General features: G+C 42.4%; 1 protein-coding gene across 3 annotated transcripts in view; it reads left to right on the top strand.

Annotated features, from left to right (window-relative positions):
- Positions 1–27,690, top strand: part of DIP2B (disco interacting protein 2 homolog B) — a 124,535-nt gene that overhangs the window by 45,375 nt on the left and 51,470 nt on the right. For 2 of the 3 annotated variants that reach the window (XM_074935782.1, XM_074935783.1), the window contains exons 2-3: positions 11,975–12,046; positions 24,948–25,076. In XM_074935782.1, coding sequence (XP_074791883.1) covers positions 11,975–12,046; positions 24,948–25,076 — 201 coding nt within the window. The remainder of the gene's footprint in view (positions 1–11,974; positions 12,047–24,947; positions 25,077–27,690) is intronic. The other variant, XM_074935784.1, reaches the window with a different exon arrangement.

Here is a 27,690-nt window from a genome sequence, read left to right on the forward strand (position 1 = left end):
TGGATAAATTGTAGGGATGGTTTAATTGACTAGGTACCGATCTGAATAACTTGCCCATGAGATCTCTCAAGGAAACTGACTTTTGAGAACATGGAACCTCCTCTCCTCCTGCAGTATGTTATTTGCAAAATGATCTAGAGCTGTTTAAAACAGGTATGCTCTTATGGATAAGAACGTTACTGTCATAATGGTGCCTGCTCACAGGAGCTCTGTCACTTCCATTGGGAATCCCCATTTCCTGTAAGAAATTTGCTCTCAGCTGCAACCTGGCCTCAGTTTGAGCCTTGTTTTTGTTTTTTAAATCTCTAGGTGGTGGTGTTTTTAAAGTAGCACAAAGGAACCCAACCTTTCTGACTTATGCAATAAGCGCACTACAGAAAAATACTAAAAATTTGGAATCTGCAAAATTATATATATAGATATAGAATATATATGAAACCTGATATGAGAGGCACATGCTGTTTTGAGATATAAAAAAACCCAAGTGGTTAACATAAGTATTGGCTGCTTTGCAAACATAGGAATTTTCATACAGATGAGAATTTATGGAATAAAAGACAAATGGGGAATTCATTAAAATAATAAGTTCTTATATGGTGCTTTTCATACATAGCTCTTGAGGAGCACAGTGAGGTGAAGTCACTTGCCCAGGACTCAATAGGCCCCTAGCAGACCCAGAAATTTTGCACTAGGCCACGCTGCCTAGTGTGAATCAGGTGCACATCTTTTAATCTTTATTGGGGGGGGGGGGGTATTGAAATGATCAAAAATATTATTTTGTTGTGATAAATAAAATGAGCATTTGGTATTGTGTAGGTGACTGTATAGATATTACACGTGTATATCTATATATAGATATTTTTAAACTGTCTTGGGAGACTGTGACTTTTGTAAAATGGAGGGTTCAATAATTAGGATTGTTCCCCTCATTTCAGTAGAGAGAGCCAGGCACTTCTGCAGTCAAGTCGAGGAGAGAGCTGCGTGTGCTTCCTGAGGGATGGGAATTAGTCTACAGTTAGTGACATCTTGGAGCAAACTAGTCTGAGTTAACTGAGGCTCAGTAAATGAGGGTTGTGTAATGGTTATTTAATGTCTCTGTATTTCCTTTATATTGGGAAGTCCGTTTCCTTTATCTTCAGTAGTTATACTGTAATTTTATTCATGTTTTTGGTAAGTGCACAGAATTTCTCTAACAGTTTACAGGTACCTTCAGTAATCCAGACATCCAATATAGGAGCTTGGGAGCTTTAATATAGTGGTTAAAGCTGAAGCAAAGGATGTTAACATACCTTGAGTTATTTCTAGTTAAACTAGAAATAATTACATTTTAAATCTAATTTTTCAATCCATCCACTGACACCATCATTCCTACCTCACTCTCAGACACTAAAATAAAGAAACTCTGAGGTTAATTTAGAACCCTGTTGTTAGCTCACCAAATTGGGTGATTCAGCACATATGGCTTTTAAGATTATTACCCATAATACCTAGGCATAATGGGGTGAATTAAGGACAGAATGTCAGCTGAGACTCTGAATTGCTTTTGTGGGATTAAGACAGACCCTCTTATTCTTTAGCATAGTTTTTAGTAGGTGAATTCATTGTAAGATAACTAAACACTATTTAAGACAGTGTAATCTACTAAGCTAAAGTATACTCTCTGGCCTTAATTATGACCTTGATAGATCCAGTCAAGTACAACAGTTCGTGAAGCACTGAACATTTAATAGATTAAATTTTGTGGCATAATCTCATCTTGGATGGCATACTTTTAAAATGGAAACATTGTGATTAGAAGAGTTTAAACTTGTTTATTACAAATCTCTAAATGTTCCATCTTATTTGTAGGGATTCCCATTGTGTTTGCTATGCAGTGCTACAGATGCTTTCGTAAGTCTGCACTGAGGATGCATGGCTGCGGCTCTGCTGAATTAAAATAATTTGGTCATAATCTTCTTATGCTTTCAATACTGGTAACACAGGCAATATAATGCTAATACTCAATGAGCAGGCCCTTGTAAGGCTGCTGCTGCACTCACTGACGTCCATGAGAGCTTTCCCATGGAATTCAATGGGAACACGATGATGCTTTTTAAAAGAAAACTGGAAAGCAAAACTGATTTGTTTCTGCACTTCGCTGTTTCTGTAGGATCTATATAGAGAGCCTCATTTTAAAAGAATGAAATATCAGGCACTTTTTACTGGAGGACTCTCATCATAATTGGAGGACCTTGATGGTGACGTCACAGCTCAAATCTGCAGGTCTCCCAGATGAAAGAGGTGTGGGAGTTTTAAGGCTGCATCAACAGTGGGCCTTTAACAAAGTTAGGGAATGATGTAAACTTGTTTTTAACACTGTTCGGCTGCTGTAGACCAGGACATGCTATGTTAGAGTGCTGTCTGATGTTATTAAACATGCCTGTAGTTACAAGGCTGTCGTGGTTCTGGACATGGAGCCCAGCAACATTGTGTTAGAAACAGAGTTTGTGGTCCCCGAGTTTGGTTAAAAGCTCATTGTTGATGGAAGTTGAGACTCTTTTTCCCTCTCTGTCCTCAGTTGGGGACTGTGGGAACTGCAGCTCAGGTCTGAGCTTTGAGCTGTGATGTTGGCATCCAGGACTTCCAAAGGTAGCTGACGTTCTTCAGTAAAAAGAAGGAAGTAGAGACCTGTGTGTTTTTTAATCTTAAAAAAAGACAAAATAAATACATTAAAACACAGTAAAGAAGAATGAGGCTATTATTCTGAATCATAAAGAAATAGTAAAGGTCACAAGCACAAGACTTTTAATATGCAGTTTACCTGCTGGGGACCATACCTAGCCCTGGAGGCCTTGTCTAGGCTAGATAAAAGGTATGGTGTTAGAGCCTGTTAACCAACATGTTCTAACTAACATGTAAAAAATCTAGTGCAGACAAGGTACGCTGCCTTTAACACATGCTAAGCTGGTTGAATTGAAGCCTAAGCCTGAGGCTTTAACGCAACCAATTTAGCACATGTTAAAGTCAGCATTCCTTCTTTACATTCAGCTTCTCATGTGTGTTAGCTAAATGTATTCTGTAAATCCTAATCTAGGCAAGGCCTAGAACTATTGATTGCCTGCCGGGTATGTGTTGGGGCTTTAGCTCTGCCATTTGATTCAGCACCTTTCCTACCAAGGACAAGAAACTCGGTGTCAAATTGCAGCAAAACCAGACTTTATTTTGTATAGCCTCTTTGAAACAGACTGTGTCCCCAAAGTCTTTAGAACTAAATGACATTGTTTCAGGAGAGTTCGTAGAACATTACAGAGATACCTTGCAGGGCAAGAGTTGGATAGGAGTGAAAAGCAGGGGCAGGTGTAGGCAAACAGAAATACAGTATGTCAAGATAACTTACAAGCAAGAGAGACCCCTGAGATATTGGTGCCATGGTGTTAGTGATTCATTCCTTTTTTTTTTTATGGTAAGCCGTTATGATATTTACTGTTAGAAGAGAACAGTTAAATTATCCTCATGGGCTCACAGATCCCTCAGACTGACTACAGTAACAAAGCATCTACAGGAATATACTTCACTGGAATCTGTAAATAAGCACTTAATATTGCCATTTCTAAAATGCAGACAAGCCCATTGGAAGATTTAATGTGTTACTGGACACATTTAAGTGTTTGGAGTCTTTGTCGGGGGGATCTTTTGCCCTACGTGATTTTTTTCCTTAATTTTGCCATTGTAGTGATTATGGTATTGTTAGACAGTGAATGATTCAGTGTTCTGATTCTGTGGGGGGAAGGGGAACGAGGATGTTGAAAGAAGCATTGTCTGAGCATAGCTGGATTAGCTGGTGTTACCACCTTGCACTGTTTGAGGACCGCTGTTTAGAATGGATCATTGAATCCCATTGCTAAAAAGTGGCCTTGAGTCACAGGGTGGTGTTAGTCGGGAAGTTGCAGGCTCCTCTGTTTGCAGGATTTTGGTGTTGGTGTAACAATCACTTGTGACTCATTGGCCCAATCTCCACCCCGGTGTAAGTTTGTGCAGTTAAATTTTGATCCACAGAGTTGTGCACCTGCTCACACCAATGCTGAATTTGGTCTATCTCTTTATCACAACCCTTCCCTGCTGTGCCCTAAATTGAGCCAGATCGTGCAGATGGATTTGTATAATGAAGGTTAATACCATGTTTCCTTGAAGGAATAGAAGAAAAATCCTGTCAAAAGGAATTTTAAAAGCTGTTCTGCTTTAAAAAGATCCTTTAAAATGTATTTATAAATACTGTAAAAAGCAAAGTAACTGTGTGTCAGCTATTATGTGATTATAACAAAGTGTATTCTAACAACTAAGAAACAAGGCTTAATGTTAAACTAATTGTTTTATAGCTATTAAGTTTTTCTTTCCGTTTTCAGTTAATTTTGATTAGACTTTATTGGCATGACAAGCTATGTAAGATACATACCCACTTTTGCCAGGCATCTGAGGGGTATCATTGATACCAATATAATTTTGATGAGAATATTTTTTTCTTGATTGTGTTCTTTTCCATATGATAAATATTGATTCTCCAAACCTAATCCAAATGCCCACTGTTCCAATATTATAATGTGCTTCATTTTTATTCCAGCAATAATTGAAATTCATGTAGCTCCCTGTCATGCCAAATGCTGTGTTGTGGGACTGGCTGCATCAGTGATGTCAACACACCCAGTGTTAGCAAGTCTCTCGCTGCAGAGCCATCAAGGCATTTGTTTTTGAGGGTCCCACCATAATGGTGGTTATTAAAAATCCTGGCTCTACAGAGAGTTGGATTTTAAAAAACCCCAACTTTTAACGCACACAGAATCCAGAGTCTTCTCTCATTAAATTGTAATTCCAACGTTGGTCCAAATTACTTATTTCCTTTTAGTTTATTACAGTTTATAATAATGGATTTTCAACTCTAGAACCATAAACCCTTGAATAAACTCAAAATTTCCTTATATATTTACGGGTAGGCTTTGCTCCAGGAAGGAAAGAAAACAAACTTTCTGAATTCAGATGCTTAGCTTGTGTTAGTGGTAGTGTATTTATCCACCAAGTTTAACATTTTACTAGGGAGTCCTAGGTTGTTTAAATGTATGCGTGCCTAGTGGCACAATTTTAACAGATTAGCACCTCTTGGGTTATGTGATGGAAATGACTGAACTCTCAGGAGACCAGCACGGAGCAAAATTCTTTCTCACTTTGACTAGATTAGAGGCAACCCTTACGTTTACAAGTAGACCCTGCTCACCCAGGTAATCTCATAATGGGGCAGTGCTTAAGAGTAAGTATTTGCAGGATCATTTTTTTCTCCTGGAAAATGGAGATTTTTAACTTTTTTTAAGAAACAGCACTTATCTAGAGAGAGACCACCTGCAAGTCTTCTCGCATCAGTAAATCACCAGCTGGTGAAATTACCTGTTTTAGGTAGGTGAAGGAACAATTTAGAATTTGTTCATTTGGGATTTACTGGCTAGCTGTTGGGGTGGAAAAACATAGTACAGCTTCCATATCTGTTTTGTGTTGCGTCTGTCCTACAAACCTTATGATATGCTTTGAAAAGTTTCCTTTAAAACAAGGAAGTTGGCAGAGGTGGAAGAACGGGTGCATGAGCGAAGGGGGAACAGTGGTATCAAGAGATTTGGAATGATAGAAGTAGATAAGAGGGGGAAATGCAGAAGGAAGCTGCACAGGAAAAGGCTGTTTCTCCAGCACTGGTGGCAGTGCAGAGGGGAAAAGGTGCCAGAGACCCAATTCTGTGGGGCCCACAAAACAGCTGTAAAAACAAGGAGGCCAATTTTGACTTGGCTGCTGAAATGTCTAGGGGTTCCTGAGGAGTTGAGGTCGGGGGAAGGATGCAGTTGAGTTTTTTTTGTGTATGTAAAGGTGGCCAGCAGCATTCTGCACATGGATGGAATGTGCAGAGCCGAAAGCCATGGCATCAGGGATTGACGACAGTGCTGGGAGTCTAGGGGGACTCTTTCCACTCATGGTCTCGTGTTGTGCTTACAGAGCCTGGATCCATAACTCATTGGCGTGAATAGGAGTCTTTCTAGAGGCCTCAATGTTCTTTGGATCAGGCCTACAAAGGCGAGGAGAAACCGTGAGATGGATGAGGAAAGAACATTGTATATGTGAATCCAGGAACCGCTTGATTCATTCTGGGGCTATGATTAGAGGCAAATGAAATACTTACTGTAATGGATTTGTTATGGATGGTTTGCTTTCTCCCGAGAAGGAAGGAAGGACTTTTCCCATCAGAGATGGAGGAAGCAAGGCTGTTGCTGACATGGAATATAAATAAATAGTAAGTGTTGTAGTTGGGAGGAAGGCCAACGTATGCCTCAGCATTAAGGATTATTGTTGAACTTGTTTCCTAGGGATGAATGAGCATTTTTAAAGCTAAATTGTTTGTATTTACTTTTGTAAATACTTCCTCCTGAGTCTACTGTCTTGTTCTTGTGCAGATGGGAAAAGGGGTGGGGTTATTAAGGGCATCTAAATCATGTGAAAGAACTCCATGCTGTAAAAGGTTCAAAGCTTTGCAGTTTTACCAGTTCCCTTTGCATAAATCGCTGTCTTTCTGTGATGGAAGGGAACAGTTCTTGAGATTGCAATCTTATTGTCTTGCTCTCTTCCTGTTGCTGCAATTTATGACACATTCTGTGAGGAAATCCTTATTTATGTTCAGATCCAACTGTTTCCATTTCCTGCAGATCAGCAGAATGGGCAGGAGGGAGAAGGAGCACTTCTGTATTTTATTATTGTATCTTCAGCTTTGAATAGATTCAGATCCAGTTTGGATGTTTTAGGACTGAAGACAAGAGATTTCAGACAGTTGTAGGTAAATTGCTCCCATGTGCTTTATCAAAGGGACTCTCACCCTGAGAACTAGTAACATCAATGCAGGCACAGTTCTTGTGTGGCTACAATAATTAAATCATAGTTCTATATCCCAACTCATGTTGCTTTTAGGAGCAGTTCTTTACTGGATTTACAGACTTTGCTCAGCTTTACAGAATTATTTGGGTGGGAAGCAAATGCTGGTAGAGGGCTTTCCCAAGCAGCAAAAGACCAGAAGTCCGAAGTGCAGATAATGTGATGTTTATTGGGGTTAGTTTCCAAGCAAGTGTATTCTGAAGCCCTTCACACCAACTGGGCTTATCTCTACCCTGCGTCCCCCTTCCTGGCTCTGACGCCGCAGAGCGTTTACCCTGCGTCCCCCTAACATATTGTAACGTAATTCTCTAACCAATTATATCCCACTACCCTAATTAACTTACACCTAGCAAAATTAATTATACAGCACACAGGAACAATTAGAGAACCAGACAGATTAACAATAGAAAAGTGGGGGCCATAAAGATAAAACAATACAGAAGTGAGGGTTTCACAGCCACTGATAAGTGATTTCTTGCCAGACTGGATGCTATCAAACTAAGTTTCTTTAACCATTTTAAGATCTATTTCTTTATCTGGTGGTGATGGGCACTATCAGGACAAGATTGTCTTCCTAAACACCCAATACTACCTTATTTCAGTGTGAAATAAGGCCCATATACTGCCAGACTGACTTTGATTCTTTGTTTTTGCACCTCTGTAACTAGCTAAGTGATAAAAATACACCTAAGTTCTTAAAGTATAGGCCTTTACAGGCAGGCCTGAATATCTGTATTCTAAAAAAAGGAGTACTTGTGGCACCTTAGAGACTAACCAATTTATTTGAGTATAAGCTTTCGTGAGCTACAGCTCACTTCATCGGAGGCTTATGCTCAAATAAATTGGTTAGTCTCTAAGGTGCCACAAGTACTCCTTTTCTTTTTGCGGATACAGACTAACACGGCTGTTACTCTGAAACCTGTATTCTAAACAATGCTTGTGGGTCTATCACCCCCTATATACCATGTTGCTGAATTCTGTCTTATTCTGGAAGATACTTGAAAGGGATCTTGATCACTTGTGGTAAATTGGTTCTGCACCTCTTTTTTTTTTTTAAGGCATTGCCCCGATGTTGTGTCCAGATTCCTGTTTGGGTTCATGACATTCTGCCTCTCTATATTCTCCTTGTAGCTTCAATTGCATACAAAATTGTTCTTCACTGCCTGTCCTAAACTCTTGTATAATGTTCCATGTGGTGTTAAACAGCTGCTGCATGCGTGTATTGCTAAAGTGATTTCTGAAAGATCCATTGTGGTGTTCAGTGCCAGTCACCATAGAGTCTAGTTGCTGAAACCATGTGGTTTATTGAGTGCAGTGAGGTGAACAGCATATTAGAGCTTTAATATCACTCCACTGCTTTTTCTGTCTTTTCCCTTGAAACTTTTTAAATTATTTATGCATTTCTCAGATTCCTTAAAAGACTCACTCATGTTTCAAATTTGCAAATTGTGACACGATTATATTTGGTGTTATAATGATGTTTATGATGCGTGCAGTGGAACACAGGAGTTTTCTGTTTCAGTCTGGTAAAACGTGTGGCTCCCGTTGTCATCTTCACTATTTTAAGGCAATGAATTAATTGCTGTAGCTCATGTTCAGCAAACAAAAGGATTTTCCTAAAATACCGCAAATAAACTGCAAACAAAAGAGCCAATTTTAGTGGGTTTTTTAAATAAAAATTTATTTAATTCCAGATGATAAATCTGGAGCAATTTTTAAAGTAATTTCTTAAATATTTAATTTCCCCAGTATCTCTTTACTGATCCTTGGTTTGCCTGCATGGTGTCTGTTAGGGACACAAGCTGAAATGAGGCCAAAATGCTATTGGAATCTTTCTGCAGTATTTCAGAAAGCTGCAAGATCAATCCAATGTCTTCTGTTGCTTTCCCCTCCCTTCCCCAGGGAGCATCATTCCAGAGCTTGACATTAACCTTTATGCATGTACTGAAATGGCAGCATTGAGCGCCGGTTGGATTTAAAATAAGTCTGGCTAGCAGCTCACTTCAGAAAGGCAAACACTGTTGCCACAGCACAGAGGCGAGTAAGGATATAAGTAGAGGAAATCATTGAGATTTTCATTTCACCCGCTTTGCCAAGGCACTTGGTGATTTAAAGCTCCCTGCTTGGAGACCCCGTAGTAGTACCAAGTTACAGCACCACAGGACAAGAATGGAGCATCTCGACCTTATTTCTGCTTCCTAAATTTGATCAAGTTGGAACTTTTCCACTGTTTTAAACCTGCCTTGCAAGAACCTACGCAGCTCTTCATTAGAGTTCTGTGAAGGGCAAGTAAAATAAAATCTTTCTCATGCTAGAGGTCAAGTTGATCTTGTACCTCGGATAGATCGTTTTTGACAGTTTCTGCAGTGCCGGTTTAGATTTTTTATTTTGTATGTTAGTCTGTTCTCAGCACTATCCAATCACCAAATAACCATATAGGTCCTCCAGATTGGTTGGTAATTAAGCTTACAGTTGATTAATGCTGATGCCTGTCTGAGTTACCTTCATGTTTTTCAGTAGAAGTTCCCACCGTCTTCACATTTTTCTAGGCTGGTTTATTAACAGGAACTCTTACGTGTTTCAGTGAAGATGGTGAGAAATCCACTGACTCGCCATTAGTGAGAGTGAGCGATAATGCAAGCATCTTTTCCTGCCCAGATTTTAACAAGAAATTGGATCATTACAAATTGCCAAGGCTTAATTCAGGAGTGTTAGTATCAGAATGTGTGCTGGCTGCTCTGCACTGCCCCCTCCCCATAGCAATTCCTGCAATCCGCAGCGGTGTTTTGTTACATGCAGTGTAAAACCACTAACACAAAGGATACCCGTTAAATCTGGAATAGAAAAAACACCCTATTGCCAAATAGTGAATTACAAGCAAAAGCAAATGGGTTAGGTTTGGAGGGAAAAGATCTCTGCCCCTCTCTGTGCAGGAGTCCTGGTCTTCCAGTTAAGATAGGAATGGCAGCCTCTTCAGTCTCTCTTCCACCCAACAGATCCAGTAGGGGAGTCCCACGGTCACACAGAGGCTGGCCTCGAAAAATGTATAGATAAGAATCTCCTGGAAAACCTACAGTTGATCCCTGTACTTGTAAAGCGGACGTTAGCACAGTGCTATCAGAGTGCTTTGGGCAGACCAGAATCCTGTAGCTGCATTTAAGCTCATTTTTCTCTGCTTCTGTTTTTGAAGGTGTAGTTTTGTTATACTAACATACCTTTCCCATGAGCTGGGTTAATTTAACCAGCTGCATATTGCAATCACACTTATAAACTTGTACGTTGGTTGGCCTCTGTTTCATGAACATTTTAATTCTCTGTTGCTTGATTTGTTTGGACTTGTCGAGGCCTGGCTCAAATGCTATAAAAGAGAGAAGCTGAGATAAAATTTATTTTGTGTGTGTGTACCAGGCAGCATAAAGCAAGCACTGTGTTCAGCACTTAGTGTCCAGGTGCTTTTAAAAAAATGCACCTAGAATTGAGATTCGCTTCATTTACATTGGAGGGTTATCTTGTTCCATTTCATAGTGAACAGGTGCCCATGCCACAAAATCACCTTCCCGATTGATACTGATTGGCCCCTCTGGCTGCTATTTCAGCAGAGAGGACAGGGCCACAGAAACTGAACTTTTCATCACCTCTAAGGTGAGACCTTCCAAGTCAGAGCTGAAGGACATTAGTGGGAAAAGGTTGGGGAACCTTGTAGTACTGCTGCCCGTGCTATCCCTGTCCTATTGACGGTGTCTGACGATCTGCTATTTTTGCAACAACAAATCACTGTAAAAAGAAAATGCTTTAAGTGATCAGTGGTTTCTTGATATGATATTGGCCTTGGTTCTGGCTATACTCCATAGTACCAAAGAATTCTGTTTTTCTCCCTGCTGTGTGTTTGATCACTTCCAACCTTTTGGCTCCTGAGAGATAAGGTTACAAGAATGGGCCAAACTACAAAGAGGCTTGAAATGCTTCAGGGCTTTTTTGTTGTAATCCCTTCAAGGTTTCAGTCTCTTTTCTGCGGTTCAGATGTAATGCGAGAAATTAAAGTAAAAGACAGCAGCCAGATGGTACTTCTCGTGGGTCAGACAGATTAGTATTTTTAGAAAAAGGTCTCTTATTTCTTTGCTCTCTGTATGGGGCCTTCTCTTTGAACCTTTAAGCATTTACGTAGTACAGCACTCTTGAGAGGCAAGTAGTGGTATTATACCCATTAAATAGATAGGTAAATAGAGACCCTGTGAACTGCATTAGATATCAGTAAGGCAGAAGACACAATATAGTGTTGGTATATAAGACCCTAAGTACTGAGCTGTTGCCATTCACAGTAAATGCTTGATCTGCCCGTCCTTGCTGGACAGTTCAGTCACCTGAGGTGGGTCTGTCTCTAAGTTTGCTTTTGGATCAGGGTGAAGCATTTCCTTCTGGAATGGACTGATCATAGTCCCTCATCAGCTCTCGTTAAGGTCCGCTGCAAGCCTCTCTTTCGTTGGTTGGTTTATTGTGACTTAAACTCTATGTTTGCTATTGCCTTTCCCCCTGTTCCCTTTAGCAGAGGGGAATTGTTCCCTTTTGCTGGCGTCTGGTTGGGTGAGTTTGTCCTTGGGCCTTGTCCTGTGGTGTCTGAGCTAGCTGGTTTTCACTGTAGGTTTTTACAGTGTTGATCCCCTGCTAAGACAGTTCTGATTCAAATCACCCCATTGAAGGGGTATATATTAAACCGTTGCTTCCACAGAAGAGGTGAAAACCCCATTGTTTAGCTGAATTAAAATTAAATCTGAGACCCTTAGAAAAATGCACAGTAGGGGACACTGGCTGAGGGTGTTGATCTAGCAGAGGCCTAGTAGTCTGCTTCCATCTTTCACTTCTGTGAGTAAATCATAAGACTGCAATACCTTGACAAATACTTGGTTCTTATAAGTCATTCCTGCTGCCCATATGGTGACACCTCACAAAGCCCATTATTGTGCGGCAAGGCCATGCAGCTAAAATCCTCTTGCAACAGAGCACATCAAGGACAAGGTAACGTGACTTTCCTGTTTGATTTTAGGGGACATCACACAGAAGGGGTATGAGAAGAAAAGGGCAAAGCTGCTGGCTCCGTACATCCCACAGACACATGGTAAGTATGGTCTCTCGGTCCAGATTAAGAGCTTTGATTTACTGCATCAGCCTTGTCATTAAAGGAGTCTTATAAAGTGAAGATGGGGGCTGAGGGCTTGGATCACTTACCTGTCAACTCCAGATTGCCCTTGCCTCAGTTTAGTTTGCTTTAATTTGTTCACAGTTCCATGGTTGGGGGCCAGGTGGCAGCAGTAGAGTCATAGGCAATAGAGCCTTTCACCTCTAGGTTGCTGGTTCATATCCAGGTCAGAAGTTCCTGAACGTTCCCACCAGGTGGGTGTTTGGCCTGTATGAAGTTTCATGCTCCTCAGAGCATTTCCCAGTTGGGGCGTGTGATCTCACTGAAAAGCAAAACACCAGCACCAGCAGCTCTTTCTCCCTTACCAACTGAGAAGTCGAGGGCTTGAACCGGCCATGAAGTCCAAGCTCCCCTCTGATCCTCAGAGTATCCCTCTGGAGCAACGTGGAGGAAGCTTGCAGTGATGCCGCTTGTGCCGTACGTGTTCTGCAGATATATACAGCCCTTCTGTCTCCATGGCTGGTAATCCAACGTGTTCAGCAGCGTAAGCTTCGCAGCAAATCCACTTTTCTGGATAGGAGCTGGGCACCTTCCTGTTTTCCCCTCTGCTTGTATCAGGCGTGCGTGCGAGGGGTGGTGTGCCTGGGGAGGATGCGGGAGGCGCTCTTGCGTAAGAGAGCTAGAGCTACTTAGCCTGGGCTATTTCATCTCTCTTCCTAAGTTTGAGAGCTAAAAAACCTACTGTGGAAATGCTGGAATGGCATCTTGTCTACCTCAGAAGCAGAATAGACACTGGCTCACTTGGAGGTTGACCCATGGGAAACTGATCTTCAGAGCTCACTGGCTTGGCCTTGAATTATGAAATGTGGGATTCCTTTTTAAAATGTACAGGGCCAAATTTAACGTACAAGCCTCAAACCTGCAGATGGACTCTTTACATCCATGAGGAGTCCAAATTTTGTCCATGAGGTTCTGTATCGGTGCTAGGTTCTGCCTGTGTAGGTGGGATCAGGGCCACAATTAGCACATTAGTATCTGAGCACCCCACAACTGTGCTGATGAGCACCATGGAAACACTTACCCTTATGACTAGGCTGCGGGTTTCCAGCTTCATCTGCTTTTATGGTCTGAGATGGTTATGGTCAAGTGAAGCAAAACATTATTTGGAGAAAAAAGGAAGCTTCCAAATGCAGAAGCTTTCACGAGGCCTTTGTCAAAAGGTGGACTATAAAGAACGGTCTAAAAATTGTTTAAGTTAATTTGCCAGTTCATAAGTCCTGCCCTACAAATGCTCTCTGAAGCCGTTCCTCATGTTTGCTAAAGAGGTACTGGTATCTTCATAATTGGCCGTGTTACCTTATTTACCAGACTCGCTGAATTCACTTGTCATTTTGTTTACATTCGTTTTCTTTTATTCAAAGATCCTTAGCAGTGGGGCTGGCTCTGAATGTAGGATAATTAGAGATGGATAATTGTAAACTCCTCTCTAGGGCAAGGCCTAAAGCACCTCCAATAATTAATAGCAGGATACTTGTGCAAAAATAGTTGCACTATTGATACACTGGAAAGTCTTTATTAAAAAAAATCAAATAAAGCTTCTTGGTTTTTGCTGTGGATCAGAAGTGAATTGGTATGACAGACAGAGTGCTCCATGACTTAACTGTTACTGTAATTGACTGATAGTGAACTAATGCCCAAAAGGGTAGAGGTTAAAGGGCTTTGATTTAATGTCAACTTGTCAGCACTGCTTTGAGCAGATTGTGAATGTGCATGTGTTCATTTATTTATTTATTTTGAAATGGCATTGATTCTTTTCACTTCCGGTGGTATTCATCTGGAGCTCAAAACAAAAGAACTCTGTCATTGTCATGTGTAACATCTCTTTTGTATAGAATCTGCTCTCTCTTGGTTAGATTTCTCACCTTTTCTTGGTTCAGATGAGAGCATATTTGAGCTAGTGTTGTATGAAGGTCTGCTTCCCACTATTAGTCACTGGAGTGACTTACTGCTACAGTAAATATTTTAAATACAAAGGCTATGGAAATGGACAGAGTGTGCTGTTACCAACCTAATATGTTGACGCAAGCAATATAAGCAAAAATCCTATTTTGACCTTGCATTTTGAAACTGTCATAGGCAGCTGAGGGGTGCCTGACTAGACAGCTGTTTGATAGAAATTTCTCTTAGATTTGATGAGGTGACAGTCAACTCTTATCATTATTGTATTAATGAAGAAATACAGAATGACATGTCTGGGTTTAACCAAGACTAATCCTTATAAGCAGGGATCCATCGAGCAGATCTTGCAAGCTCTGTTGACTCAAGGCATATTCTGGTGAAGCCTTTGGCCCTGAGGAAGTTGGGGTATGTGGGCTCCTTTCACACCTTCAAGCCACTTTTCTTCACAGATTTGCTCTTGGCTTGGAGTTCAGTATGCGGCAACCAGGACCAATAGCAGTAATTCCATAAGCAGCTCTGTATGCATTGATGTGGCCCCTTGTGCCTGTCACTTTACATGCATGTTTATTTTGGAAAATGTTTAATTAGGGGGGAAAATGTCTGGAGAGACTGTGCATGGTCCTGCTGCACTAATTGACGTGCTTCCAAGGCAGGGGAGCGAGCCAGAGCATTGGGCGAAACTAGGGCCAGATACCATGTCACTAATTAAGGTGGAATTCACTACTGCCATTCTGACAGTCTTGTGGCTCTTTTTGGGCCCAGTCCAGCAGTCTCTACTCTGACAAATCAGTGAGATTTACACATGCATAAGCAATGCAGGATTAGTCCCTTAGTTTAAAAGGGTCTGATGTTTTCCCCCTCTGATGGCATGAAGAGAATTGATTTTTTGTCTTCAGAAGAAAATTATAACAACCCTCAGCACTTAATTAGTGCATTACATTCTTAAAGCACTTTTCAAATGTTAAGTAATGCTCAGGCACGTCACTCTGTAAGATTTCAGAGTAGCACAGATGTGGGGGAAACGAGGCACAGAGAGATACAGTGATGTGCTGCAGCAAGTCAGTGGCAAAGTCAAGATCAGAATTTCGGAGACCTTTTCTCCTGTCCTTGTGCCCAGTCCACTATGCCACACGGCCTCTGGGAGTTGCCTCCCTGTTTGAGGTAGGACGACAATGTTAGTCCTTTGAGAAATTCATTTTCCTAGTGTAACATCCATTTTTGCAAAAGTTAGCATACTGGAGCTATGATCCTGGACTTACTCGCTGCTCTACATTTGCTGACAGCTGCTAAGTAGGCTATGCGGAATCTTATTGTAACAGACATCACAGTTCATACATATTAAAGGCTTGTCCACATGGGGCTATTTGGGAAAGTTAAGGCGGATCAACTAAAGTTATGAAGTCACCTTTAGTAGGATTGGCCTTACCTTTCCTGACTGTACCTGTGTAGACGTGACCTCAGAAATGCTATCTGTGAATGCTGCATGGACCAAAATAGAGGGAAGGGGGACCGCCGCAATTCATATTTATACCACAGTTTGTGACTTAAAAAGGAACAGCTAGCCTGAGCCACAAACAGCCCTGTAAAATGAAAAGGGGCCTAACTGCTTTGTGGGTGTAGGGCTGACATTTGGACCTCCCATTGCTGAGGCAGAGCTGAGCCTTTGGCGGTGGCTGAATGCTTCTGTAGGACACTTAAAAAGTACATTGCAGCTATGATAAACGTTCACCATAGGGGATGAGAGAACTGTGTCTTTCAGTTCCACTGCCATCTGTGGAGACAGGTATCACCCAGAAGGTTCCAAGCCACCGAGTGAGCCTTGTTTGGCTTGATTAGGACCTTCATCTTTATAGGAGCTTGCTATTTGCTTGGATTGCTTATGTCTCATTGGCGTGAACCACCTCCTGCTTGATAGATGCTGGAAAGGGAAAGGTTGTCAGGGATGTCATTTGCGAAGTGTGCACTCTTGCAGGAAGGGTAAAAGAGGCAGTTCAGATAAGGGACATTGACAATTCTCTTAGAGAACAGGAAGCACATGTTCACTTGAGGGTAGAATGAACACAGCTGAATTTAGGTTGGCATGGTGGTAAGAAATTGCGGCCTAGTGGGGTGTGTCCTGATGCCCATTACTCTGGATGGGGTCAAGTGAGATGCACTGTCAGAAGTGCACAGGACACAAGAAAAACTGGTGTGATATCCTAGTAATCTGTATGTCGGAAAGTCACTTCTGCCAGGAGGATAACTGGAAGCCTCTGGATCCACGTGATGACCCAGTGGTATTGGATTTATTTCCATTAGTGGGTGACATGGATTTCTAAATACACATTATAAGCAAGGCAAATCCATTACATGGCTTAATGGGGTTTTCCTCTAGTATTATCCCTGTCAGTTGCAATATTTTGCAGAGTTCTTTAATAACCATGCTTATTGTTAGCATTGGGAGACCTGTAGATGAGACACATAGCACCTCATGCATCACTTGAGTGTGATTCTCGTTGTGGACTAGGATATATTTGCTTCCTCGCTTAATTTAATGAGCTGCTGTCCTCCTCAGATCGCTGCAAACCTGGCAAAGCATATACAGCTCTTTGGCTCAGGGAGTGCAAATGCAAGAAAACCTTGTTGCCAAAATTAGCAACTCTTGCAACCAGACACACTGTTAGCTAACACTGTTTTCTTGCTTTTGGAGATGATGCATTATGTAATCAGTTCCTAAGGATAGGACAAAAGAATCCTCTCCTTATGTATAAAAGAAATGATGTTCACCAAGCCCTGATTTACTGTCAGAACCTTTGTCTGCATCAGGTAGAGTTCTTACCCCCTCCTCACTTTAATAAGAAACTACATTATTGGGGATTGTCATGAAGACTTCCATTAAACATGCATTAAAGGCTTGCAGATCTTTCATTGGCAGTTTTTTTGGGGAACAAGGAATTCTGCAAACAAAACAGATGTCTGAATCTGCCAGAATTTTTGGTGCCTTCATGTTTCCAAATAATCCTTGTGCTGTAACGCTGCTGATCTTTGTTCTTTATTTTGGGCTTCTCTTCCTTCCCCTTGCACAATGTGCACATGCATTCCTTTAGGACTCTGACTTGATCCCAGGTTTCTACAACATCTCCTAGTGAGAGAGAACACAGAGTGTGTATTGGTTTGCATGCAGTTAATATTCCTTCTGATAGTCCTTATATCACACAAACATCTGAAAGTTAATGAACTAGTCCAAAATATTCCTTGTGAAAATTGCTGGAGGATTGGGCATGCAGGAATAACGTTCAATGAACATAGATCCTGTTGTTTTATGGCCAGTGGATTATAGGGTTTGTATATTTTTGGTTTGTGTGTTTGCTAGATTAGGAGCAAGGCAGAGTTTATCAAAGCTCTAAAATGCAAGACAGAAAGCAAAAAATAATTGCTCTAAAATTTGGAAGGTATTTTAAAATGCAAACTACTTTGTTTCAGGGGGAAAATGATCTTTGACTGTTCTGCACAAAGGCTTTACTTTCTCACTCTCTGAAGTATACAAGAGCATAGTCAAATTACCCTGGGTGCAGCTGACACTAACCACCTGTAGGTAAACAGCAAACAAATGAGGAAAGCCCTTATTATGTGCCCAGTGCTGAAAGAAATTACATGAGTTGGGTGTAGAGGGCCCTCAGCATCTCAGAGCCTGAGGCCTCTGGGAAGAATAATGTAATGATGAGTACAGAACACTGGTTTGGAGGGGTCGGAAAACATATGAAATGGAGTCTTGAGTGAGCTAAAATACCCACCCCTTCCTCCCTCTTTACCAAAGATAGACTTGGCTTTCCATTGCCTACCATTACAAGGATCACCACTAGATAGGCACAGAAAAGACCAGTTAGGAATCAATCTCCTCCCACTGCCAGGGTGGGACATAGTATCCTGCTAGAGGCTATATTATTAATAATGAGCACAGGAGATGTGGGCTGTGCACAAGATGTAAGGAGAGACAGTTCGTCCCCCAAGGAGCTTATACCCCAGATACACAGACAATATGAGATGCAATGGGACACACCCTAGTATCCTTTTATGTCTGTAGTGGTGACAACTTTTGCTGGTCTCTGCGTTTTGTATGCTCTATGGAAGAAGTAAGTGTCCCAGCGGGTTACGAGTGGAGGGTGGGATAGGTAGGGTGTTCGACATGCAGGGTAGCATGGAAGAAGTGGTGGGTATAGAAGTATGAGATTTAAACTGCAGCATTATCAACGTGGCATGAGCCTCTGGGATTTCTCTCCATTGCCGGTGTCCCCACCAACCACCATACCTCATTTATAAGCGTGTATGAGGAAGGGTCACCCACGCAAGATAAATACATGTATTCATCGGTATTAAATTAATGACAAACAAAAAGTTTAATCCATAAAAATAAAGTGCTTTAGCTTCTTTCTGTTAATTGCCTGAAACAGCATCTTACGGTCGCTGCCCCGTAAGCGTAGACCAGCCTTGCAGTGACTCCCATACTGATAGCCCTAAGCAAAAAATGTAAATATCCTGAAACATGCAACTAAAATGGTGTTTCAGACCTAATCCCCTTTCCTCTGTTTGTGCTGATCATTATCTCCTTTAATTCCGTGCAGTGATTCCTCGGCAGATTTGATATCAAAAGTTTGACAGATTGCAAAAATAAATCTGAGCTCAGTTGTTTGTGTGGGTCTGTGTTACAACACTGTGTGTGTGTGTGTGTGTGGGGGGGGGGAACAACACTTTTTTTTCTTTTTGTTTTTTTGAAAGGGTAATGTGACTGTTAATCTACAGAAATTGGCACAGGTAAGAGCTTGTTGCCAGAAGCTGAAACTACTTTTAGCAGATTCTTTAAATTGACTAAATTTCAAGTGGTCAGTGTCCTAATTGTCTTAACCATTATAGGACCAATTCAGATCACAAATACTCATAATTCCATGAGTGTGTATTATCATTTGGTCCAACAAGTTTCTGTACTTTCCACCCTAAAATTTTCCTTAGACCAGGGGTGGGCAAACTACGGCCCAGGGGCCACATCCGGCCGTTCAGACGTTTTAATCTGGCCCTCGAGCTCCCGCCGGGGAGCAGAGTACAGGGCTTGCCCTGCTCTGGTGCTACAGCCGGGGAGCAGGGTCGGGGGCTTGCCCCGCTCTGCACATGCTATGGCACCGCGTGGCTCCCAGAAGCAGCGGCATGTCCCCCTCCAGCTCTTACACGTAGGGACAGCCAGGGGGCTCCACAAGCACCACCCCTGCAGTTCCCATTGGCCTGGAACTGCGGCCAATGGGAACTGCAGGGGTGACACCTGTGGACAGGGTGGCGCGCAGAGCCACCTGTCTGCCCCTCTGTGTAGGAGCTGGAGGGGGACATACCGCTGCTTCCGGGAGCTGCTTGAGGGAAGCGCCGCCCAGAGCCTGCATCCCTGATCCCCTCCTGTACTCTGATCCCCCTCCTGCCCTCTGAACCCCTCAGGTCCCAGCCCGGAGCACCTGCCTGCACCCCCAACCCCTCATCCCCAGTGCCACCCCATAGCCCGCACCCCCAGCCAGACCCCCCTCCCTGCACCTCAACCCCCTACCCCAGCCCAGAGCCCCCTCTCGTACCGTGACCTCCTCACTTTTAGCCCTACCCCAGAGCCCACACCTGTAGCTGGAGCCCTCACCCCCTCCTGCGCCCCAACCCCCATTTTGTGAGAATTCAAGGCCCGCCATACAATTTCCATACTCAGATTTTGCGCTCAGGCCAAAAAGTTTTCCCACCCGTGTCTTAGACTATTCATGTTCTTGCTTTACTAAGCATGATTTTCCCTCCCCCATTCCCCGTGTGTGTGTTATAGGCTCACCTCTGTCTATGGTTTGTTCTGTTACAAGTCCCAGGTTAGCTTTTTCTTTAAAAGTTTTATATAAGATTCGGCTTTTCTACTTGTCACTTATTTCCTGTCTGAGTCCACAGTGCTCCCCCTCTCCATCCTGTGTCATGTGCCACCAATCAATCAGCAGGTCTGTGCTATAGGTGTTTTAACTAATCTTTTCCTTCAAATCTGCCACCATTGCACTGTTCCAAGTGGGAGCTTCCGTAGTAGACCAGTGATTTAACCACTGCTTTGTCTAACCACGTAAATTAGACGTGCACCAGGTTACATTATTGGTTTAAGGAGTTTCACCTGTTTATAAGATCTGACTGCAGCTGCCATAAATGGGGAATTATTTGCTCCCCTGATAAGTTGGAGTGAGTTACAAAGGAAAAGCCAAAATTCTAATCCAGGACATGCGATTTTTTTTTTAAGCCCGTGCATGGCGTCAGAATGTCACCCAGATGTAGATCAGCTAGCTTTCCCCATTAGGTCAAATAATTTTGCCCCTGCGCATAACTTGAGATTATTCTGATTGATGGCTCCTGCAGAAAGGCCAAAATGTTATGTCCAGTGAGTTCTTAGTCTTCCAGGTATGGAGGGGAAGGAGCAATAATCAGACTGAACCTGATGCAACATGTCTGCTACTGAAAAAGGGCTCTCACCCTGCATTCAGAAAATGGTGCCCAAACTGACCTGCAGACCCCTCATACAGGCATTTGCTTTTCACACTGTTTTTTTAGGTTTATAGCTGGACAATACTGCATCATTTTAAGGAATAGCCAGTCAAACATTAACGCTTTTGTTCAATTCCTTACACAGACTAGCAGGCTAACCTGCTTTTCTGCTCCTCAGTTTGTTTTTTGTCAAATGAATCCTATCCTGTCTTTGGCTTTATTGCTAATGTAAGTATCCCTCATGGCTGCTGTGGCTTATTGATCACATATGAATTTTTTTATTGGCTCTTTTATGTAAAATCACTTTATAAAGTGTCCCTTCCCCTTACTGAGAGGGAGGGAGTGGGGGAGCGGCATGTTCAGCTAGAATCAAATGGCAATTAAAACATCAACTGCATCCTATAAAACCCATATAAAATACAACCATCATGGTGCTTGTGTGTATCCAGGTCCTGCCAGCAGAAACTGCAGCTTGTAGCAGGATTATTCGGAAGGGAATGCTAAATAAAGTCATCTAACATCTGCCAAGCTTAGCTCACTTCTGCTGCTTTGTCAGAGAGCTATGTAACTGTATATGATGTACTATAAATATGTGCTTCTTCCCAGATCTCTGAATCTGCTTATGTGCTTTATATTAATTTGTACTCATACACCTTATTATATAACAACAATATTTAAACAAAGAGCTAGATCTTGAGGTTTCATGTGAGTTAGGGATACATTTGATCCCTATGTAAACGAACGGTCATGACTACACTATGATGTCCTGTGGAGTAAACAAAGCTTTTGCATCTTGGAAGCAAGAAATTAAAGTGTATTCAATAGTTCATTTTAAAGAATGGTGTTTAACTGTGCTGCTGACATCTAGTGGTTACTTACAGTCCTAAATAAATTGTCAAGTGAACAGGAGGAAGCTTTAAGCTGCTTTGTTAGTTATTGAAGTTGTCTCTTCATTGGCTCTGAATAAAACCTCCCTGTACATGACGAAGACACAAACATGGATAAGTTTTAAGCAAAAGTGCAGTTCATCAGTGTGTCATTTAATGTAATTTGTATCTTGGACAAGAGGAGCTTGTTCAGGTGGGTACACAAGGAAGATGTCTTTGACTGTCATTGGCATTCAGATTGCTTATTAATTTCTTTAAGACCAGATGATGTGCTTGGCACTGTACAAAGCATAAAAAGACAGTCTGCCTGAGGAGCTTACAATTTAAGACTCTGGGTCTGTATTTATAATGGTCCACATCACAGATCCTTCTATGACGGCAGAGTCCCAATGGGGCTTCCCAGGAGTGTAAAAATCTACCACATGGATCCAGTTTCAGGACTGGGGACTGTGAAAAGGCTGGTAATGCACAGGTACGTGTGCTGCTTTGGTGCTAATAAGGTTTACAGCATAATCTAGTGACTTGTTCTAATCGATTGATTAAATTCTCTGCAGTAAGTATTCTCCCACTGATAGTCTAGGGTTTTCAGTATTTTCAGTGTTTAAACGTTTTTAAATCCATACCCTTTGCAGTTGGTGCTTTGTGAAAGATACCAAAGTAACGGTGCAGAAAGGTTTAAAAATCCTCCAAAGTGATTCAGCCCAAGCAGCAATGGTGCAAGCTTCCTCGCTCGTGTATCTCCATCCTGAGATGGAGAGTCCACTTCTCGGGCTGGGAGGGGTGAGTTCAGTCTTGATGGCACCCTTAATGAAACAAGCAGGATAGGGACAATTATTACTAGCTGGGAGTGTCTGGTGTGTACCACCTGGGAACTGAGAACTAGGCAAACCACCAGGCTCATTATACACCACTGAAAACTCATCAGATGGTAACTTTTGAAGGCTACCAGGCTGGGCTGGAGAGTAACAGACTTGGGTCACTGTCCCTGTTAAGTAACATTCAGCTATGTTTTCAAAATGGTGAAATTCTCGTTTGGTGACAGTGCTCATATTCACCCACACAGTCCGCTGTTGCAGCTATTTTGTTACTTGTTTTGAGTTGTAAATTATCTAAACATTTTTAATCAAGAATCTCCCAATCAGTTTACAAACACAAATGTTAAAGTAGCCTTGTTATCCCTGAGATACAGCTGAATGCTCTGACCCCTTTTGCAAATTGGTGACTTGAAGCATGTTAAATACAGAAGTTGCACAAATCCAGATTTAAATCCAGCTCTCTTGGCTCCCAGTCCTGTACCTTTACCCCAAATCCATATTTCCTCCCTTTCCAGTCAGCTTATTGTTTATTGATGCTCTTAACCACTTGCTGGGTGTAAAGCTAAGTGAAAATAAGACTTGCCCCTTCAGTTAACTCTTTCATTTGAGATGCTCAGGATGCCCCATGCACTTCTTTCAGCCTCCTGCCACTCCTCTTATTTGGGAATATGTGTGTCCACGCAAGGAGTTATTACTGGTATGACTACGCGATATAGTTCTGCCGGTGAACTTTTCTGTATAGACAAGCTCTAGATTCATACCACATTTTTAACCATGGTATTGAAGTGCCTGTGAGGGGATACACAAATATACTGTCACTGATGTGCTGGTCTGCAAAATGGCAGGTAATAAGTGTCTTGGCTGCCTTGTCAGTTTCATCACCGCCACTAACTAGTTTGTGAAATTGGACCAGTCACTTACCCTCTCTCGGTCTAGTTTTCCCCAGATGTACATTGAAAACTTGTCTACCTCATGGGGGGTGTGTGTGTGTGTGGGGGGGGGAGTTGAAGCTTTGTTTGTAAATTGCTTCAAAATCCTAAGATGAAAGGCATTACTGAAGTATGATCTGTCATGGTACTCATTTGGTAACTGTGTTTTATTTCTGGTTAATGTAAATTCCTGAATGGAGGCTATACCTGAGTCCTTATTTTAACTTGTATAAAACTTATATTCTGTTTAGTAACAAAAATTGAAGTTGTGGATGAGTGACCCCAAAATTTTTGCTGCTCCTTAACTTTGATTCTTCCCAAAACTTTCACATCCAAATTTCACTGACTGAACTACATGTTACAAATAAATGTTATCTTTTGGGATTTCAGCTAATTTTGGAATCATGTTATTTACTTGCTAAAGCAGTTTGATCTATTCTTGTAAATCCTCCTCTGTTCATGCAACATTGATCTGATACCCTCTCTGACTATTAATTAGTAGCTAAAACGACAGAAGAAAACTGTAATTACAGCACTGTATTCATGGACTGTTCAGTCTTGAGTAATTATGTTGGCACGTTCATGAGCAATATATGCTTGACATGCAAATTATCTACCCTGATGGTAGTTCTGGGCAAGAGGGGTCAAATAAGGAACTTCTTCTGAAATGTGCTGTCTTGCACTTACATATGATCCTTTATCATCCCCGTTGTACACATGGGGGAACCGAGGCACACAGAGGTGAGGTGACGTGCCTGTGATCTCACAGTGGGTCAATGGCAGGTGGAGGCCTAAACCCAGGATTCCTGATTCCCTGGGTGAAATCCTAGCCTCGTTAAAATCAATGGCAAAGCTCTCATTGACTTCAGTGGAACCAGAATTTCTCCCCAAGTTTCATTCTGTAAACACTGAAGTATATTTTCAAGCCCTTCATGTTAATTCGAACAGTTTTGCTCTTTTTTAACTCTACAAGACAAGCTGTCTCTGTGAAAGAATCAATTTCCTTCCTGTTTACTGTATGTGACCTATCAATAAAAATAGCTTACTTCGATGGCTTGTTCTTCACTCAGACTGCGTTCAGCTATTTTTAGAATTTTTTTTTCCTCCTAAAGGAAGGGTGCAATGCTGTGTTTAAAGCTCTTTTGTGACACATTTGCTTGTAGTGGAAAGTTTTTTCTCTTGTAAAATTGCAGGACTTATGCTGGAGAATTTCATGAATTATAGATAACATGCTGTAATTAGGACTTTTTTAGCTAGTTTCTTCACTAATAACTGAAAACATTTTAAGTGTTATGAAAATTATGAGGATAATAAAATGGTTGCAATAGATCAGACTATCTTGTATATAATTCTCTTCCAAAGTTCATTCTTTAGATATCTGTCTTGGTGGAGAACTGTGTTTTTTTTGTTTTTTGTTTCCCCTAAGAAGCAGGTTTAAATCTCAAGAGAGATGTATAATTTTTTAAAAAGCACAGTGATATAGTACTGCTGGGACCAGGCTAAACTGCTCTGTTACAGATCACCCTACACCAGTGTAACTCATGACCTATACTAGAGGTTTGCACCAGTGGCTAAATCCCAGTTTAGACAAGACCTTAAACATGATTATTGAACAGTTCAGCAGGCAATCTTTAATTTCAGCAGCGCACTGTGCTAAACCTGTTTGTTCACAGTGGATAATTTAGCAGGTAACAATGGATTTTTAATGTTGTCCAAAAGCAGGTTGCTTTGGTTTTGTTTTTTTAATCTCTGAAAGAATTGTGGATTTGTTTTCCAGGGGTTGACCCAGCATTACAAAAGGAACCCAGAAATCAGACACCTGCTCCAGCAGCAACTTCAGCACCATCCTCATCCAAGTATCACCGAGCTCGATCTGGAGGAGCCAGAGATGAACGCTATCGGTCTGGTAAGGATATAACAAAGACCTTTGTCAGTGGGAGAATACAGGTCACGTGATGTGAGTGGTTCAGCCAGTTCGTGGTCTAATTGCTGAAAGTCCTGTCTTGCTCATAGTCTGTCTAGAAACCAGGGGTGCTCAGGGGCCTGCGGTTCCTAATGAAAATCAGGGAACAAAGGATGCTGATCAGGGAGGGTAAATGACTCTCTTTACCTCTTAGGTTCCTGGGATGAGTTTAGCTGGTTCGTGGAGGAGAACTTCACTTGGCGCTAATCCATGTTAGCGAGTGACAAGAGGCAGATAAGCACACTATAGAAGAGGAGTGGGCAAACTACGGCCCGCGGGATTGCCCCCTGTGGTGGCACAGGCCCTGCGCCACTCGCAGAAGCGGCCGGCACCACGTCCCTGCGGGCCGGGCGGGGGTGACCGAGGGCTATGTGCGTTGCCCTTGCCTCCAGGCACCGCCCCCCGCAGCTCCCACTGGCTGGGAACAGGGAACCGTGGCCAATGGGAGCTTTGGGGGAGGTACCTGGAGGCGTGGCAAGGGCAGCGTGGTGCTGGCCGCTTCCTGGCCCCGGTGCGTGCCGCTGCCACGCCTGCACCCCGCCCCCCCCAACTCCCTGCCCTAAGCCCCCTGCCTGCACCTCGCACCCCTCCTGCACCCCAACCCCCTGCCCTGAGCCCCCTCATACACCCCGCACCCCTCTTCTGCCCCAATCCCTTCCCCTGAGCCCGTTCCTGCACACCGCACCCCCTCCCGCACCCCAATCCCCTGCCCCGGCCCTGCATACAATTTCCCCACCCAGATGTGGCCCTCGGCACAAAAAGTTTGCCCACCCCTGCTATAGAAAGACTAAATTAACTGAAATGTCCAATGCCTCCTCCAGAAGGGAGCTCTCGAGAGTAGCCAGTTTCTCTTCTTCAGCTAGAGGGGTTCCAGCTCACCAGCAGGTTCACTGGAATCCCTGACTGACAGGCACATCTCCCCAGGAGGCTAAGAACTGGTCTCCTTTGTGCTCACATGTTCCGAGCGCCTCCGAGGAACTGGAAAAGTCAGACTCCTGTTCTGCTGATTTCCTCCACGGCTCAGGAGGGAGACGACTGGGGGTGGGGTGTGTGTAGAAGCAGGAGGCAAGTTCCCACTCTGTCTGAAGCTGGACCTGTTGCTCAGGAAAATGCACACCCTTGAGCACCATAGCTGTGCCCACCTAACCCCCGGTGTAGACACAGCTAGGTCAATGGAACAATGCTTCTGTAGACCTAGCTACCATCACATGGGGAGGTAAGAGTTCCTGCAGCAACAGAAAACCCCTTTCCCTTGCTGTAGTCTGCGTCTGTGCTGCAAGACTAAACAACATTGCTACAGCTCTGTAGTGATGCCTCTGTGGCACCCATCATGTAGACATGGTCTAAGTCACTTCACCATCTGTGTGAGGGGAACATATTTCCCTCCTCGGGGGATTGTGAAACTTAATTCACTTTTGTCAGCTGCTTTGAGCTTCTTGGACGGAAAGCCCTGTAAAAGTGAAAAAATAGCACCAGCAGCAGTATTTTTTGTGCAGTACTGTGCTGTGATTTATTTAGGGTTCTTACGGGCTGGTGCCAACAGCTAAATCCACTGATTCAGTTGACTGTGTCCCCCACGGCAGGCTTTCCTCTCCCATAATACAATTCTGATTACCACTCCAGTGATGTGTGCCAAGAGAGCTGGCACCGGAGTCCCAAGGTCACTTTGGAACCATACATGTCTCCAGGATTCCAAAATTATTTTCCCTGCTACTTTTCTGAAATTATTCCCATAACAGTACCCTCAAAAGAGTGAAGAATCTCTGACCTCCATCAGAGGATGGGTGAAAACAGTATTTCTCTGGCTTTTGTTTTGTATTTAGATTGATTTGTAGAAAAATAAATGCAAATAAACATTTGACTTTTTAAAAAAAATAAGTGCAGCTCTGACAGCTTCTTCTGACTGACGTGTCTCTAATTTCTCTTTTATTTTCCTCTGAGGGCAACAAATTCTACTCTGTTTTGTTTTGTTATTGTGTTGTGGTAAAATATTTGATTCTTAAACTTATGTTTGGTTTGTGGCATTGGGGCGTGGACTGTTCCCTTGAATCCATAGGTTTCTTCCCTGGCCCTGCCATTGAATGACTGCAGTAATTCTTCTGAAGTTCTGTGTTAAAACTTTGGGCAGGCTGCTACTGAATGCACAAAGCAGGGCAGGCTTGTTAAGTTAAAGGATCCATTGTATTCTAATGTTTAAAATTAAATGACTGTTTTGTTTCCAGCTGCCTTTGGTAGGATTTTTCTAACATAGCACAGTGGAAAATATTAAACTACATCAGATTTTTTTTTAAAGGCTAAATGTGTCAGATCTTTTAAAATACTTCAAAGCTGATTAGTTCTATGGAGCATTGGCACCTGTGCATTTTTATTATTTATTAACCAGTTATGGTATTGCTTGGTGGCCAAACAGTTTGGTAACCTACTGTGCCAAGTGCTGTACTAAGATGATATAGAAAAACACAGCACTCTGCACCAAAGCTTGTAGTCTGAAAGACAAGAGGTAACAGTTGCTTAAGACAGACAAGCAGGTTGGGATGGGAGGTTGGGGGGAAGAGGT

The sequence above is a fragment of the Natator depressus genome, chromosome 20 (genome assembly GCF_965152275.1).
Source record: "Natator depressus isolate rNatDep1 chromosome 20, rNatDep2.hap1, whole genome shotgun sequence".
In the NCBI taxonomy this organism is placed as follows: Eukaryota; Metazoa; Chordata; order Testudines; family Cheloniidae; genus Natator; species Natator depressus.